Genomic DNA, 16,671 nt, shown 5'->3' on the forward strand with positions numbered 1-16,671 from the left:
TTTGATGACTCCTTTCCGTGAAAACTCCTGAAACTGAAAGGCCTTGTAGAAATCAACACATTTTGGCAAGAATTCCTCATTTTGTAGGAAAAATATCGCTTTCATCTTCTAGATAGTTCTGCCATTTAAGGGCTGTGCTCCCCTGACGCCATTCTGGTATTTCTACAGCTATATATGGAGTGTCTTTGGTGCTTGCTTGTGATGTCCTCAGAGCTGAGTAAAGGTCAGGCCAGGAAGCCTTTGATTGTAAATCTCCCCAGGCCACCTTGATGCCCTTCCTGACTGCAATGAATGGGGGAGGAAAGCGAGGTTTCTGTTGTGCGAGCTGCAGGAGCTGACTGCTCCAGGTATGGCAGAGGGACGCTTGTCCCACGCTTACAAGAAGAAGATATATATTAATCATTAAGTTGCAGTAATCATAAATTTGTACACCCGATGGCTAAATGGCCAAAAAACCATTTCCTCACCTTGTATGAAGAGAGTCCCTTTCCTTTGGATTCTTCATCACTGGGGCAGATCACAACCAAACTTTAACAGTTTTTATAGACTTTCTTTCGGTGACTCAAAAACATTGCACAATTTTTTTCCCCCCACTGTTTTCTTGGCCATTTCTTTCTGTAAGACTGACTTCCTCAAGGACTCTCCTTACCTTGAAGTGTAGAGCTTGTCAAAAACAAAGGGAAGTAAAATTAGGAAAGGACGTTTAGGGTGTAATTTGGGAGTTTTTTTGCCAGATTCTGAACTGAGAATTTTTATCTGTTTTCATTGTTTATTCCTTTTCGTTTCTTAAACAACATTTTTTTAATGGATAGTTTTCTGTTGGACAGACTGGTCTTACAGTGCAATCTTTAGGCAATTAAAAAAATAATTAAATTTTGAAAGCAGAAAAAGAACAAAACCAATTAAATCTTTTTTTTTTTTCCAAATGATGATTTTACATTTAAAATGTCACTGCTGGAAGAAGGACTGTTTTTCTTGATAGTTTATGAGCTGTTCAAATTGAAAAGCTCTCTCTTGAATGCCCTGCACAGTGCTGAGGACATATCCATATCTGATACTGATGAGGGTTTGCTACTGCCCTGTACTACAGAATTTGCCTTTTTGTCTCAAACCGTGATGGATTAAACTTTTAGATCTGTAGTTGTTCAGTCGTGTCCCTGCTATTGTAACCTGGCTGGCAATCACATAGCTGGACGCTTACCTTGACCGGGAGAGACTGACTTTGCCGGAGAAGGTTCACTTCCACTTTTCTGGGAGTGAATGGGGCTGGACTAAGTCACTTAGTATTTGCATTCAAAATGAAACGTGAGTTTTGGGGGTGAAACACACTATTGTATCACTGAAACTCATTTCATGTGAAATCACGTCACGTCGACGTGTGTGTTTGCTTATCTCCTGCCTTAGTTTGGACAGGTTTACTTCCTACAAAAGATTGTCTGAGGCTGGGGACATTAGCAAGTCACTGAGTATGAAGAGAGGTGGTGACTCAGTTGGTAATGTAGAATTCTGACAGTTTGAAGAACCTTGTGGGAGCAGTGTAGTTCAGTAAAATTAGCTTCCTGCCAGTGCAGTTACTGTCACTGTTTGTTCATTACCAAGTAAGAAACCCAAATAGTGTCAAAAGTTCAGGTAGTGATGGGTTCAACAGGGAATAGCCGGGTTTGTGGGGAAGGGATAAGGGGAAAGGAAGGCACAGCTGGCCCCCAGAATTAAACCAAATACACCAGTTTGGTAAGTACGGGAAGGAGGGTTTCCTCTGGTTCAGCTAGATCAAACTTCTTGACCTCCTGCTGTCCCCATGTGGCCTAGGAATAAAATAGGCTCCAAGGTAGTCCAGCTCTTTCCTCACTCATTGCTTTGCCTTTACAGCTCTGCCTTCTTCTCCTGCCCTCGCAGCTCCTCCATATTCCTCTGAAATATCTCCCATTAGGTTTCTCCTACCATTGTTCTTACATGGGTTGGTACGCACATGCTGTCCTTTTCCCTGCCCTCACCATGCTGCTTCTATCCCCTCATTGCGTGGAGTGGAACAAGGTGCTGGTACCCAGAAATGCCACCAAAAATGGAGAATGTGGAGTTGGATAGTGTATATATAATGAGTGGGAAGCATGCTTGCCTCCAGAGAGTTCACTCCTCAAGTTTGTATGGCAAAGAGAGCACGTTGTGTTGCTCATAGGGGACCTGACCCCGTGATGCTTGTAATAGTGCGGGAAAGAAAAATCCTCTGAGCCCTTCGCCATCTTTGCAGTGCAGAAGCTTGGAGATTTCTCCCATAACTCCTGGATGGTTTTGACTGTCTCTGTCATAGGACGTATACTTCCCTCGAACTTACATAAATGTTCTTTTTTAGAAATTGTTACGATGTAGTTACTGACAAAGTGGAGAGACTGTCGTAGCCCCAACTGTTCTGAGAAAATGTGGGGGTTTGCAGGGTATTTCCTTTCTGAGCTTTTTCTTACCTGAAAGCATAAATCCTGTTTAAATGTGTTAAGACACAGCTGAATGCATCTTCCTGTTCTGCCTTGTCAGTGATATATGGAGACCTGGAGTTTTGTGCCTTGAATAATCAAATGGCTAACTAAACAAGGAAGCTGCTGTCCACTGAAGCGATGGGTGAGTCAAACGGTAGTCTGCACGATGGGCTGACCTGTTCTTTCATGTCTTCTGTGGAATATTTTGCATTGGGCCCTTCAGAAATTTTCTAGCATTACTCAATATCCTTTTTTTTCCCCGCCTCCTGCTTCTACTACAGTGCTTGATAGGTTAGGACTAGCTCTTGGGGTTACGTAGGCAAGACATATATATATATACACACACACGCACGCGTGCACATCAGTACGCACACCAGTAGAGATAACATACGTACTATTTATAAGCAGCAGTCATCACTGCCAGTGGAACAATTATCCTTCGCTGTGAGGGACACACCTGGAGAAGGTAGGACATCAAATGCCAAGTGTTACGTAGAGGGATTTCGTGCTGGTATTCAGCAGTTGTCTGTGGCCAGCACAGTTAGGATTTTCCAGGGGTTTGAAAGGAGTAAAACTGTCACCACAGCATGGTGCTGAGGTGAAGCTCTCCTCTAGGATCAAATGGGTGTATTAGTTACACGATGCTGCTGGCCATGCTGAATGCAGCAGCTGCTGCTGTACTTGTCTCTGGAAGTGTTGAAGGGAAAGGCAGAAAGTTCCTATCAGCAAACATGAGAAGAAGGGGTGTGATGTAAAGCCACATCAGCTGCCCTGCATGTCACAGCTCCAAAGCTTCTGCCTGCCAAATGGTTGGGAACACAGGCTGGTGTTTTAGCTAACCCAGATTTTGTGCACCCTTGTTCTCTCAGTTTTGCTGTGTAGGGGTGGTTTAGCTGATACTCGATCGCAAAGTATTTTGCAGAGATCTAAAGTTTCATCTGACTTTAGTGGGAGTTGTGGGCAGCCACAATCTCTAATGATGTTGTAACCTTAAGTGGTAAAGGACAGATCTTGAGTAAATGGGGTTTTCTTATTTCCATGGATTTTGATGTAGCTTGGACAATTTACACAGCAAAGAATATTTATTTTAAATTCTCAGCCAGAGTCTTTTAAAATGAATCTTTGCTCAGAGAGGTATTGCTTGAAGTTTTGAAAGCCATCCATGTATTTTTGCTACAGACTTTTTGTTAACATCAGTGGGAGGCTCTGGGGCAGGTTCACTGCTTGGCCTTGAAAATCTCAGCACCAGAAGGTGTTAATCAGCTTTTGGGCCAATAATCTAAGGAAATTCAGGGCAAGGTCCCCCACCTGTCTCTACATTCATTCATATTGTGAGAAAACATAGTTCAGTGCTTCTTTTCAGGATATTTCTGTTTTCTAAAAAGCCCACAGGTAGAGTGGGAGTCAGCTTTGAGTTTTTATTTCTGAAATACACCACTATGTTTAATCAAAGACTTGAGGTTGTACCTGCAAGTGCTGTTTTCATACTTTGTGTTTTGCGACTAATAAAGATTAACAAAGCCTAATACAGTCACATTCCCATTTTGACTAATGACTACTAATTTCTGGAGCTAATGTTCTGCTGTATTGTGAGAATGGTTGTAAAAGATGGCCCTGCATCGTTTTTTCTGATCACCGTAAAATTTATTATTTTTCATGCAAACATTTGCTCTGTTCCACACAATCAGGAGGGGCTCCTCAGCTCAGATATAGCTTTTCTTCATTAAATCAAAGGAGCTGGGCTGAACTGTCAGCTACAGATTTAGCCCTTGAATTGCCCGCTGCCCCAGTGTTGCCTGAGATAAATCCTCTTGTAGAGAGAGTAAGAGGCTCTCAGAGAATTCTTTCATGGTCCAATTACTTTTACTAAAAGTGAAGGATTTTCTGTGGATTCTTCAGATTCTTGTTTTAAGACTTAGGGACGAGGCATCTAAGATGTTGAGAAAGATCCGGGAAGATCATAGGATGCTCATGTAGTGGAAGGACTTACATCAAATGGCAAACATACTAACTAGGGGAACGTGCAAAGAATAGAGAATCAAATCCATCCAACTAACTGGTTCACAGCTTCCATCTAAAGCTTTTAACCTCTGCTACAATTGGCTGCTTTCCCTTAGAAATTTTAATTGCTGGAAGGGACATACACACACTCTGCTCCACCCGTGACAGAAGATACGGTGGGACACTCCAGTTCAGTCTGGTTCAGTAACACGGCTGAGTGGAGGACAAGTGATTTCCAGATACAGTTTGGCTGGTCGTATACAGCTGTATCTGGCGCCTGCTCATACACAACTGCAGCCAGACGGCAGGCAGAAGGTTAAAACACGAGGTGGAACACCTTGCAGCTGTCTAAGCAGTGACTGTTCATGACGTATAAAATGCTTCATTGCTTCTTTTGTTCAAAGATTTCCAGGTAATTTGGAAAAGAGTTTAAAACAATACATCTAGAGGCATGATCAGCTGGGAGGTTTTCAAAACACAGAAAGTAGCTGCATCATTGACTCTCAACACACACTGTTACAGTCAAGGCTGCTGGCTGAGTTTGTTGAAAATAAGGCTACATATTCAGGTGATTTAAACTTCCATTTTTGAAAGCATTGGGGTTTTTTTTCATTCTATCTCTGGGTTTCAAGGCCTATCTATAAAGTTTAGTTCTTTTTCAAATAAATGCCAGACTGAGGTGAGAACTGGTGAAGGTTTACAATGATTTTATCAGGCATTGTGGATGCTCTGCACACCCAGAAATCAAGTCTGAAGTATTTGTTCTTCAGCGTAGCTCAAAGTATGTCAATTGCTCACCACTTCTTTTCCTGGGGAGCAGCAAAATGAGAAATTCTTCTTCATACACGTTTTGTCTGTCTATATAAAAGTGCAGACAGTCTCCAGGCTGTTTTCTTCCTCTTGTTTTTCTCTTAAATCTATCTTTCTGTCTGTTGCTCATGTTGTTGTAGCCGTGAAGGTCAATGGCTGTCAAAAGACAAGTTTTGGAGGGAGAGACAATATTTTTCATCTGGAGAAAAAGTAGGCAAGTTCTTAGACACATAAATTCCTTTTCATGTCTGAAATGTCTACTGTACAACAGAAAACGGATTTTTTCTTTCCAGGGTTATATTTTGAAGATTTTCTCTTGGTTGCCCTTGAGGCTCAAGCCTTGTGGATCAGTTGTAGAGTGGTTTTATAACAAATGAGAGCTTTGTGTGGGAGGATGGCACAATCTGTGGTTTGGTTTCTCACAGGGAACACCGGTGACTTTCAACTTCAGTGGGAGTAACAATCAACTGGTTCCTAACTGAGACCAGTTTCCTAGGGTGCCTGGGGCAGTGATTTTTAAGTCTCAGAGAGCCTCTTCTGTGAGGAAGCCTTCCAAATACTGTATCGTTATGGCATGTGAACCATTTATTGAACTTTGTAGCCTGATTCATTTTTTCAGTCCATACTGTAATGAGAAGGCTATGATCATGATCACCTTGTTAGCACTGATGGGTGTAACTTGCCTGCTGAGATTTTAATCATGATTTCTCCCAGGAGCCCACCGCTTGCAGCAAAAGGTGGTGGCTGCTCATGTTTAGCATAGCTGCTAATATTAAAAAAGGGCTGTGAAAACTGCTGTTTTCAGTGGGGGGATGAGAAACATCTGTCTTGGATGTTACAAGAAAAAAATACATCTCAGCATGCAATTTCATGTGTGAATCTGTGGTAATCAGCAAGATGGAATGTGATGTCTTGGGGGAGATTGTATTGTTTTCCAAAATGAGGCAAAAAGGGCAAAATAACCATTGGGGCCTTGTGAGTAATGGCTTTGTGACACCTAATGTATTCCATTTTTCTGTTAGCTTTTGGTTTATCTTGCTATTTTTCTTTTTTTTGGGAGGGGAAATAACCACATGCCAGAATATGATTGAATAAAGACTGGCATTCATGTTGCAGCACGTTATGAAAATATCCTGGAGAGCCTAAAATAGTCCAGAGAGAGTCAGAGAATAGCCGTGTGTACGGCTTCAAAGGCCCAGTAAAAGTCAGTGGGGTCATTCATTTTGATTTCACTCACATCTACAGCAAATGTAAAGCCTTGAAAATGCAATGATAGGTGCTGGATTAGAACTGGATGGGTCCCCACTCTCCTGGGAGTGCCACCCCCCCTACCCCCACCCTGCTGGCTAAGGATAAAATTTTAAAAGCCATTATTTAATTGACTTTTTACACTTATTTTAATTATCAGGAATTCTTCTGGAGAAGACACACCACATTCCAAGAAACCAGGAGTTTCCAGCAGGACTGTGCAGGGTGAGATCCCTGCAGAATCCTCAGTGGAAAAAATTAACCTGGTGTTACTGTGGACATCGCCATGCCTTTTCTGCCATGCTTGAAAAAAAAGAAGTCACCTGTGCCTTTAGGCAGGAGTATCTTTCAAAAACACACCCCACCCATCCAGCAGAACTACCAGGCCTTGCTGGAGACGTGCTTGAGGAACAAATGCCTGTTCACAGATGACAACTTCCCTGCCCACATCAGCTCTATTGGAACAGGACCACTGCTAAAGAAACTGCCCCAAAATTTACAGTGGAAGAGGCCACATGTAAGTGACTTTCAGTGAGTAATCTCATCTAGGAGGATGATTACAGCTGATAGCCAGCAAATAGTGTTAGCATTGAGCAGACTACTCTTAGACTTTAATTTAAGTGTGCCTTAATGCCTCCAGAGATTACACTTATTGTATCAGCTGTCATTTCGGAAGCTGGGCTACATGGAGTTTCATAATTGCCTTTGAAGCATTTGTTGCCCAAAATCATAAGCAGCCTCGTTCAGTTTATATCCAGTAATGCTCAGAGCAGGCAGGGATAGCGGATAAAGGGAGCAAGTGGAGCTGGTGTCCTTGGAGCTCACAGCTCTGATGATGCCACCATGATTCAATGATGACAGTTCTCATGGCGATGATCCCTCTCCCCAGAATTCAAGATCATGACCTTTTAGAAGATTTCTGAGTTTCTAGACAGTTCTTAGCTTTTAACCCGTCTCCCATGGACCACACACTGTAGTGATGCTGGAGGCTGCTACTTTCAGCAGCAGGTGCCTTATCCTCTTGCTGTGCTGGTTTGTTTTTTTTTCCTTCTTAACTGTTTAGTCTAGTCTTTATTGTACTTAGAGAAGTCTTTTCCCAGCTCTCAAGGTTGAGCTTCTGCCACAATCAGTAACTGACCATCATTCAGTGAGTTGTTGTTAGTTCTGAGACCTCTGTTTTCTACTTGTGCCGGTATTTCCAAGGCCTTTGCTGGTATCTGACGCTTAAACTGAACATCACAACAAGAGACACCTGGTACTGAGCGCTGGTCACAGAGCACATTCTCATAACAAATAGATAACAAGCCTAGGAGGCCTGGCACAGTTCGATAAGGCCTGTTAGCTTTGGTCTGTTACCAGTAAGGGCAGTTCGGTTCTCAATGAACCACTGAGCAACATATTGACAATAAGATTTTCCTGAAAGCGACGTTTAGAATTATCTGAGAATTTCAGTAGCACTGACTCCTCATGTTACCGTGTCTGTAAGGGAATTCTGCCAGGTAATAGCAGAATTAACATCTTCTAGCTAAATTATTTTCTAGCTGACATATTTTGTCAGATTTAACCAATTTCTCAGAAGGGCTAAGTTTCTGCAAAACTCATGAAAATCACCGGGAAAGTAAAAGCACCTTTGCAAAGTGAGCAGGAGAGCTTAGGAATAGCAGCTCTGGTTCTCACAGTCTCGTACATGATTTGGTCTTGCAGATGGTTTGTGTTAAGTCAGGATCTGCAGATGGAGGAAGAGTGCAGTCCTCAGGGGCCTGAGCTGGGTTGTGCTGGGCGCTACGGCTGAGGCAGCTGTATCAGCATAGAGGTATTTGGGAGGGAAACATCAACATGAGTCCTGGCCTCTACGAAGCTTTTCAGGTGTCCTTCCACCCCAGAGATACTGGAATGGACTTGAACCCTCCTCTGTCTCTCAGTCCACTGTTCTGCTGCTCTAAAGCTGCCTTGTGGAGAAGGCTGCCATTAGCTCTGAAGGCCAAACTTAGCCCAGCAAAGGCTCTCTGAGGATGGAAGCTGTGTGTCCTTCTGTCCCTGTGCTGCAGAGGAAGCGCTGAGATTCTGCCATTCAGCCTGCAGACTTGTAGCTTGGTGCATCTGTGACTGATGGCCTGCAAACTGAACACCCAGATTCACCAAGGATAGGGGTTGGGGTCTAATTACTGTATCTGCCTTCTGAGGGTTCGCTGTTTCTCTGCTACTGCCTAAAGGGGAAGCCAACAGTGTGAAAATTAGTTTGAGCAATTTGTGGGTCATTAGAGTGAAACATTAAGTTTGACACTTAGGTTATTAATTTAATCCCAGAGGCACTTTTAAGAGGAAAAAAATAACAACATAATTTCTCTCTGAACAGTTATTCAAACACCCACTCTTGTCACAGCAACAGGAACTTCTGCAGCAGCTGTCAGTTAGTCTGTAACTCGATTGTCAGTCACATTGTGGAGACGTCAGCCAGGTTAGCTGAAAGTTTGAACAGTTAAGCTCTGCCATTGTAGCCTCTTTTGGGTGAAACATGTCAGTAATTACAGAAGAGCAGGGCTGGCATGTCTAACGGGTTGTCTTCTCAATGAAGTGTTCATGGACACCCATGGCTGTGCACCTGAGCACCAGTGACTTCTTATGTTAGAGACCAAATTCAGTGTAGACCAAGCACAAATGTGTTCCCAGGCTTGTGTACCCAGAGCACACGATAACACAGGAGTTCTACCTGAACCAGAACAATGTCTGCTGGGACAAAGGGACTCTAAGTATTTTGAGAGCTTTGGACAGGCAGAGGGAGTGTTTTGTGTCACATATCCACGAGGTTCCTAGACTAGGAAGTCGCTGGATTTATCATATTATGAAATTGCAACTCTGCATACAGAAAATCCTTGACTTCAAGCTAAAGTAGCTTGTGTTACTGACTTGACTCTCTCCCTCTTTTTTTTTTTTTTTTTTTTTTTTTTTTTTTTTTTGGTGGTTGGGTGCTTCCTAGGCTTTGCACAGGAGTCCTGTATTTTATGCTGCAAACAGAAAGCAACTTGATCTCTGCCAAGGCTTGGTGGGTAAGGAAGCTCCTTTGTATAAGTAGCTAAGTGTTCTTATACACAATAAAATCTTGTGTGGAATTTTAACTGTATAAAACTTGGTATAGAAACAGAAGATGTGTGTATCCTTATCTCTTGGCATGCTGTGGATTAAGTAATCATTAAGGTGGGATAGGCTCAGCAAAAAACCTAGCAAGCTTCAAGGAGGGATGTGAGAGGTGAGGGGTGTCCCCACAAGCTGAAATTGCCATTCTTTGTGTTGCTTCTGTGCATGCTGGTACTGCAATAGGAAGTGATCCTGTGCCCTTACTGGTCTGTAACGTTGCTGTTTGACAACTGAACAGAGATCACAGAAGCAGGAAAATTTGAGGCTCACTATCTTTGTATCTAAGGCTTAGTGTGAGTGTGTTCTTTTTTAAGCTTTGCCATTAGAAAAATCATTTTTACACCAATGGTACCTAAAGTAAAAGGATATATTGTAATCTACAAAACAGGTAGGGGCAGGACTAAATTAATTTTTAAGTGCTTTAGGCCCTTAAACACAAAGTCTGATAAGTACAGTCTTGCATGATCCATTGGAAATTATTTTTCTTTTCTGAAAAGTTAATGTTTTCAAAGAAAAAGGGAAAAGTTGGGGGTTTTTAATAGTGTGCCTTTACAGAGAACAGAAAAACACCATGCAACATCAGTAAAAAAGGTAATGTTTCCATTGAGAGATATTTCTTGCTAAATTTCTTATTTAACCAAACAGTATCCAAATGAAAAGATCATGAAAGAACAAGTGTAAACCAATCATGGTTTGGTTAAATAAAGCACACGTCTGGATCATCTCATTTTCTGTGTATGATTTGTTATAGTTGTAAAGACATCAGCACAACAGCTCTTCTGCTAGGATCTTGGTGGTGTTCCTGAACTAGGCTCACAACTCTTGCTTTTCAGCCAACTGCATCTGTCTGTTTGTCTTGGCACAGAGAACTGCTGGTTCCTGGCAGCCCTGGAAGCCCTGACATTCCACCAGGACATCTTGGCTGCAGTCGTGCCACAAAACCAGAGCTTTGAGAGGAAATATGCCGGCATTTTCCACTTCCGGGTACATCTACTCCCCCAGAGTACGGGAAGGTCTTCAGAAATCATCTGTTTTGTGTCACACCCTTAGATAATTTGTACGTGGTTCCCCTTGGCCAGGGGCAAGCAGCCAGAGGGTATCCCAGCCTTGAGGGTAGCTCATCATCCCTCCCACAAAGCAGTGCAGGCAGTGGATCAACTGCAAGCCAGTCTGAGGATATACCTCTGCATGGCCCTTCTCTCCAGCTGTGCCCTACCCATACTTTAATCCAGACAAAAGCCTTCCTCCATAGTGGAAACAGTCAGCAGGGCTTGAGCACATTTGTGCCAATCTCCTACCCCTTTGCCCAGCTATGGATGCAGCTCTGCTACCCTGCAGTTCAGAACTCCTTCCCCAAAAGCTCAGCTGTGCCTAATTTCCCTGCTTAATCCTTTTACACCTGATACATAATTTGTTTTCTCCTCTGGTGGGGTGGGGCTGAGGATTTGGCTCTGTGGGTGGGTCAGCACATCCCACTGACCCAAGCAGCCCTCCTCCCAAGGCAGCTGTCCTGTGCCCACAGTTAAGCTATCTTGCCTTTGCTGTTGTTTCAAGGGGAGGTCCCTTCCAAGGGAAACATCAGCTCATTCCTTTCCCCTGACAGTTCTGGCACTTTGGTGAATGGGTTGACGTGGTGGTTGATGATCGCCTGCCAGTGAATGAGGCGGGAGAGCTTGTCTTTGTTTCCTCAGTCTATAAGAACGTGTTCTGGGGAGCCCTGCTGGAGAAGGCATATGCTAAGTAAGTGATTCATTCCAAGTTATGCAAATAGTCTCTCTAAAATATGTTGGTTGGTGCCTACGCAATGTGTTCTTGTTTATAAATGCGTCTCCTTGCCACATTTGGAATGTAGTAAATTGTTCTCATCTTTCTACTATTACACAGTAGAAGCTGCCACTGCAGTAGTTGTTATCAATCCAGGCCCTTGAGTTTAAATCCAGGGGTTTAAGAGTAGGTGTGAAAACAGGCCTATCCTTGGGGGTTGTCCTCTGAGTGTTATCCTTGTTTGGAATGTATTGGTTAGGATGATGCCTTCCTTGTAAATACCGCAGAGGAGCGGAAGGCCACAGATAAGAGGTTTCAAAGGTGAATGATTTCTGGTGCCTCCTTTGATGTATTATCGATTTGAGAAACCTCCAATGAGTTTCACTTTGGGGGACTGCTGAAGAATTGCGCTTTGGTTTTGGGAGAAGTTCCTGCCCTGGTGTCCCCAAAAGCTGAGATGTTCAACAAGTCACATGGCATGGTGAGAATACTGGCTTCTCTCTGGGGTGTTTTGTCTAGAGTGGTTTATCAGGACCAAGAAGAAAGCAACAAGGCATAGCTATTGGAGTCTGTTAATCTTGGTCTGAAATAATCTCTGCAGAACAAGGAAAAATCCTAGTTAACAGTGAGAAAAAGTTGACAACAAAGGAGAGAAAGTTCATTTTTTTCCATTTGGGGATATCTGTAGAACAGAAAGAGTGAAGAAATTTGCTCTGCAGTGGTGAAGAAAATCAGATTGGAGACTGAATTCTGAAGGCACAACGTGCCTCTCAAGGCACATATCAGTGTATCAGTGTCTGGTGATCTATTCAGACAACGTTTACTAAGACAGAGTTATCAAAGAAGTAGTGATGGGTGTGTTCTCACTACTGTGCAGTGAGGGATGATAGTGAGTGAAGAGTCCCTTTCAGACTATGGCCAATCTTGGAGGCAATTTGCTAGATTCCTCACTTCCTAAAGGAGAAAGATTCCCCTAAAATAAACATGAGTTACAGCCTTCCTCAACCTATCGTCTGTGACTACAACCCCAAGAATACATTGATGTCTTTTTTTCTAGACTCTACGGCTCCTATGAAGATCTGCAGATTGGGCAAGTTTCAGAAGCCTTGGTGGATTTTACAGGTGGTGTTAATATAAGGATCAAGCTTGCAGCAGCTCCTCCTGATCTGTGGGATATCCTCACAAGAGCAACCTACAGCAGATCTCTCATGGGCTGCCAGACACATTTAGGGGTAAGAGTTGGAGTGACATTAAATGGCTTCACAGCTAAAAGCCTTTCCAGACTTTGTTCCCCCTGCTCAGCTAGTCATGGTGACTCAAAGTACCAAAGCTGCCACACGTGACTTTCTGTAGAAATCACATTCTTAAGGTTAAAGTTTGTGCACAGATTGATTCCCTGCTGCTCTCAGCTCCCTGTTGTTATGTTTAGGAACTGGTTTATCTATCGAAGAACCTCTATTAAATAAGGACCTACTGCATTTTCCCATTTTTGTTAAATAGATTTTCCATTTTTACAGATGGTGCAGTAAGGCACAGACACTCATGGAATAAGCTTATAGCTAAGATAGAGAGGTGTGTAGTTCAGAACATGAATTCAAGTCTTGGCCTTGAAGCCTTACGCTAGAACTTCAGTTGGTGGGAAACACTACTATTCTGAAAATCAAAACCTAACTTCCTGGACTTCTAAAAAGTGAGATGGTCTCTAGCCAAAGATCCACAGTTTAGGAAGGGACATTCCTAATCAACCTCCCAGTTCCAAGCATACTGCAAAATATGGCTGTTAGGAGCTGAGACTTTCCCCTGTCCCTCCCAGTTCAAACCATTCTCCATTTGCTTTGAGAGTCATTGCTTACACAGGTCCAGGTCTCTGGTATTGGTATGAGTCTGCTGAGTAAGTAGGGGTAGAATATAAAGTTTATTTTCCTTTTGTTTCTTTTCATTGTATACAGGCAGTAAAGGTCCTGAAGAATGGGCTTGTTGCTGGCCATGCCTACACAGTAACTGGTATTAGAAAGGTAAGGCTAACCCTTTCCAGGTTTGTTTGGATGTCAGCAATTTTTACTGCAGTCATAGGTTCAACCCATGCTGCGAGCATCACCTATGAATGCATCTTAGCTGTTAATGATGAAAGGTCTGGCCTGTGGGGATGCTGTGAGGTTGTGCTGAAACCTACTTGGGGTAAAAAGCCTTCCTCTGAAGTCAGAGGAGAGGCCATAGAGAAGTAGATAGAATTGAATACAAGGGCCAAAACATGGAAAACTGCAGGTGGAAATGTGAGTCAAAGCTAAAGTAAGGGAACCACCTGGGCTCCTGTGCAGAGAGTACCAGGTGGACCCCACTGATCTGCAGAAGTATCACTGGGAGTCCCCTAAAAAATTTTGTCTGGAGGTAAGGGACAGTAAAATAATAGATCCCAAAGAGTGAGAGAAAGCTCGAGCTTTATCCTCCTGGATTGATGGATGACTATTGTCCAGCCTCAAAAGAAGGTTGACAAGGGTGGCAAAGGACTTTATGGGGCTTTGGACATGTGATATAGGTGTGGATGAAAACATGTTCAGTACCTCTAGCAAGAGATACTAGGAAAGCTGGAAGAGATACCGTGATCTAGATGATGCATGCCTATGTGTACCACACACAGCAGGAGGGTTTTAGGTGTGGACTTTATCAGTGATATGTCTGTCAGTCTGGCTCCTCTGATGGGATGAAGAGCCAGGAAGAGGCTGTAAGGGTCTGAATGAGCATGTGGAGCTGATGTGAAGTCAGCTGTTCTGCTGTATGCTGCCAGCAAAGCCCCTAGTTGGCCTGACACCCTCTTTTCCCACCATGGCATCCCAGTTCAAGAGGCACTGATCTCTGTGATCACCCCATGGGCTGGATTGTGCTGTACCATTGCACTGGGGTAGGACTTGGCTTTCACAGTGATACAGTCCTGCCCCTACATAAGCAGAAAATGAGCAGATGTTGGAAAGGAAGAAGAATTTACAGTCAAGCCTCCAAATTATGAATCTGTGAGGTCTGGTTTCAGTTATAGACAGTGAGATAAAGCGTCTTAATCTCTTTGTGCCTGCATTCAGAGTTGCATGTTCATAGATTTTTATCATCATACTTGCTGGCATCTCTGAGAACAAACAAAATCTTTGTTAATACCTGACATAGTACAGTGATATAAACCAGATGAGAACAGCTGAGACCTTAGTAAGTACAGTGTTATTGTTTGTTGTAGGTGACCTGTCAATATGGACCAGAAAACCTAGTGAGACTGAGAAATCCATGGGGAAAAATTGAATGGAAAGGAGACTGGAGTGACAGGTGAGTTTAAAAGGCCAGGTTGGATGAGGCTTTGAACAACCTGTTCTAGTGGTTGGTGTCCCCCCTCATGGCAGGAGGGATGGAACTAGATGATCTTTAAGGTCCTTTCAAACCCAAACCATTCTATGATTCTATGATGGAAAAAGGGAAGGTCTGATTTTGAGTGGGAGGAAAGATTTCTAGGAGGAAAGATGCTGCCATCTTCAGGCACCAGTTATTGCTGAGAGCAGCATTAAGATAAGTAACAGTTGCTTGCACAAACCCTCTGGTGTCAAAGCAATGACTCGATAGATTTGTGTTTCTCCAGCAGATAGTGCTTATGTAGTTGGGCTCACTTCACACATGTAGCTTCAACAAGCTCAGTGCTGCTTTTCCATTCACTGAATGCCAGAGGAAACATAATATGAACATCAGATGCTGACCACGTTGCTGTCATCTGGATGGCACACAAAGTGACAGATAGCTGTGCAGGAGGCTCTAAATCAGCAGCATGTTTCAGGGCACACAGCCCTTTATCACATGTAGGACTGTGCAAAGTCCTCCATGGGCTGTAAAGTGTTGGAGTTGGGGAACTAAAATTGGGTATGAAATCAGAGGAAGCAACTAGTGAGGCATATGGGCCCTATATTTGCATCTGCTGAATTTTTTTATTGGGATCCATGAAAAGAGTGGTTTGTATTCTAGACCATGGGCAACTGTAGACTCGTGTCCTATTCCTTTTGGAAGCAAAGCATGTTCTTTCCTTCCAAGCTTCACTTCATTCCCTCCACAGACCCTGCTTCCTGAGGCTCGAGGGTAGGGAGAAGGGAAGAGCACAGGGAGGTGTTGGGAATGTGTGTGACTTTCACCTTGTCTGCAGAGCAGTAACTTCTCTGATGCGTGTCTGTCACATAATGACAACACACCAGCTGTTCCTGTTGAAGGGCATAATGAGCAACATACTGTAGGCCTGCCTTTTAAATGACTCCCAGCTGCCTCTTGTGCTGTCCTAGTCATTCATTCATTATGCCAAACACTCGTCCTATTATGTCTCCTTTGACAGAAAATGAACCAACAAAACAGGTCTAGATTTTTATATTTTAAGTACTTGGAAGCTGCATGTGTGAGTGAATGGACTGGCTGATGGAAATGGAGCATTTCTGGCTTCTGCTGGAGAAAACTGGAGCTGTTTAGCTACATCTCGTGGGATCCAGAGTGCTTGTGGAGAGTCTCATGTGACTGAACACCTAAGGGGCCTGTGTTTAGTGGGGGATAAACATGGAGATATGTGGGGACAGGGGTTTGGTCTCTTTTTACAGAGAAAGGCTGTGTCCTCTGCCTTGAATTTGGGGCCACATTTGGGAGATCTTATAGCAGCCTTCCAGTACCTGAAGGGGCTACAAGAAAGCTCGGGAAGGACTTTTCATAAGGGCAATTAATGACAAAACAAGGGGAAATGGGTTTAAACTGAAAGAGGGGAGGTTTAGATGAGATATTAGGAAGAAGTTCTTCACTGTGAGGGTGGTCAGACACTGGAACAGGTTGCCCAAGGAAGTTGTGGATGCCCCCTCCCTGGAAGTGTTTAAGGCCAGGCTGGATGAGGCTTTGAGCAACCTGGTCTAGTGGAAGGTGTCCCTGCTGATGGCAGGGGGGTTGGAACTGGATGATCTTTAAGGTCCCTTCCAACCCAAACCATTCTGTGATTCTATGTTTTTGCCCTCAGCTCTTACAAATGGGAGCTGCTGAGCCCAAAGGAGAAGATTTTGCTGAGGAAAAAGAAGGAGGATGGAGAATTCTGGTAATGGCACAGTCCTGCCTCTTCTCTCTCTGCCAGTAGCTCTGGATCCGTGTCTGAAGTGGCACATTGCCACTTTGGTCGAGGCATGCGGGGTCTGGTTTGTAACAGCCCATGCTTGCTCTCTTGCTCTCCTTTTCCGCTTGAGGATGTGAGAAG

The 16,671-nt window shown here is 43.5% G+C and overlaps 1 protein-coding gene across 1 annotated transcript in view; it reads left to right on the forward strand.

Annotated features, from left to right (window-relative positions):
• Positions 1 to 291: 291 nt before the first annotated feature.
• The window catches only part of LOC104520038 (calpain-14), a 28,846-nt gene continuing 12,466 nt past the window's right edge, over positions 292 to 16,671 (forward strand). The window contains 10 exon segments of the mRNA XM_029084203.1: positions 292 to 347; positions 6,691 to 6,782; positions 6,785 to 7,047; positions 9,508 to 9,577; positions 10,531 to 10,649; positions 11,269 to 11,405; positions 12,487 to 12,661; positions 13,379 to 13,444; positions 14,653 to 14,738; positions 16,441 to 16,515. Of these exon segments, the coding sequence (XP_028940036.1) occupies positions 292 to 347; positions 6,691 to 6,782; positions 6,785 to 7,047; positions 9,508 to 9,577; positions 10,531 to 10,649; positions 11,269 to 11,405; positions 12,487 to 12,661; positions 13,379 to 13,444; positions 14,653 to 14,738; positions 16,441 to 16,515 (1,139 nt within the window).

This window comes from Antrostomus carolinensis, unplaced genomic scaffold (assembly GCF_000700745.2).
Source record: "Antrostomus carolinensis isolate BGI_N321 unplaced genomic scaffold, ASM70074v2 scaffold39133, whole genome shotgun sequence".
Taxonomy (NCBI): Eukaryota; Metazoa; Chordata; class Aves; order Caprimulgiformes; family Caprimulgidae; genus Antrostomus; species Antrostomus carolinensis.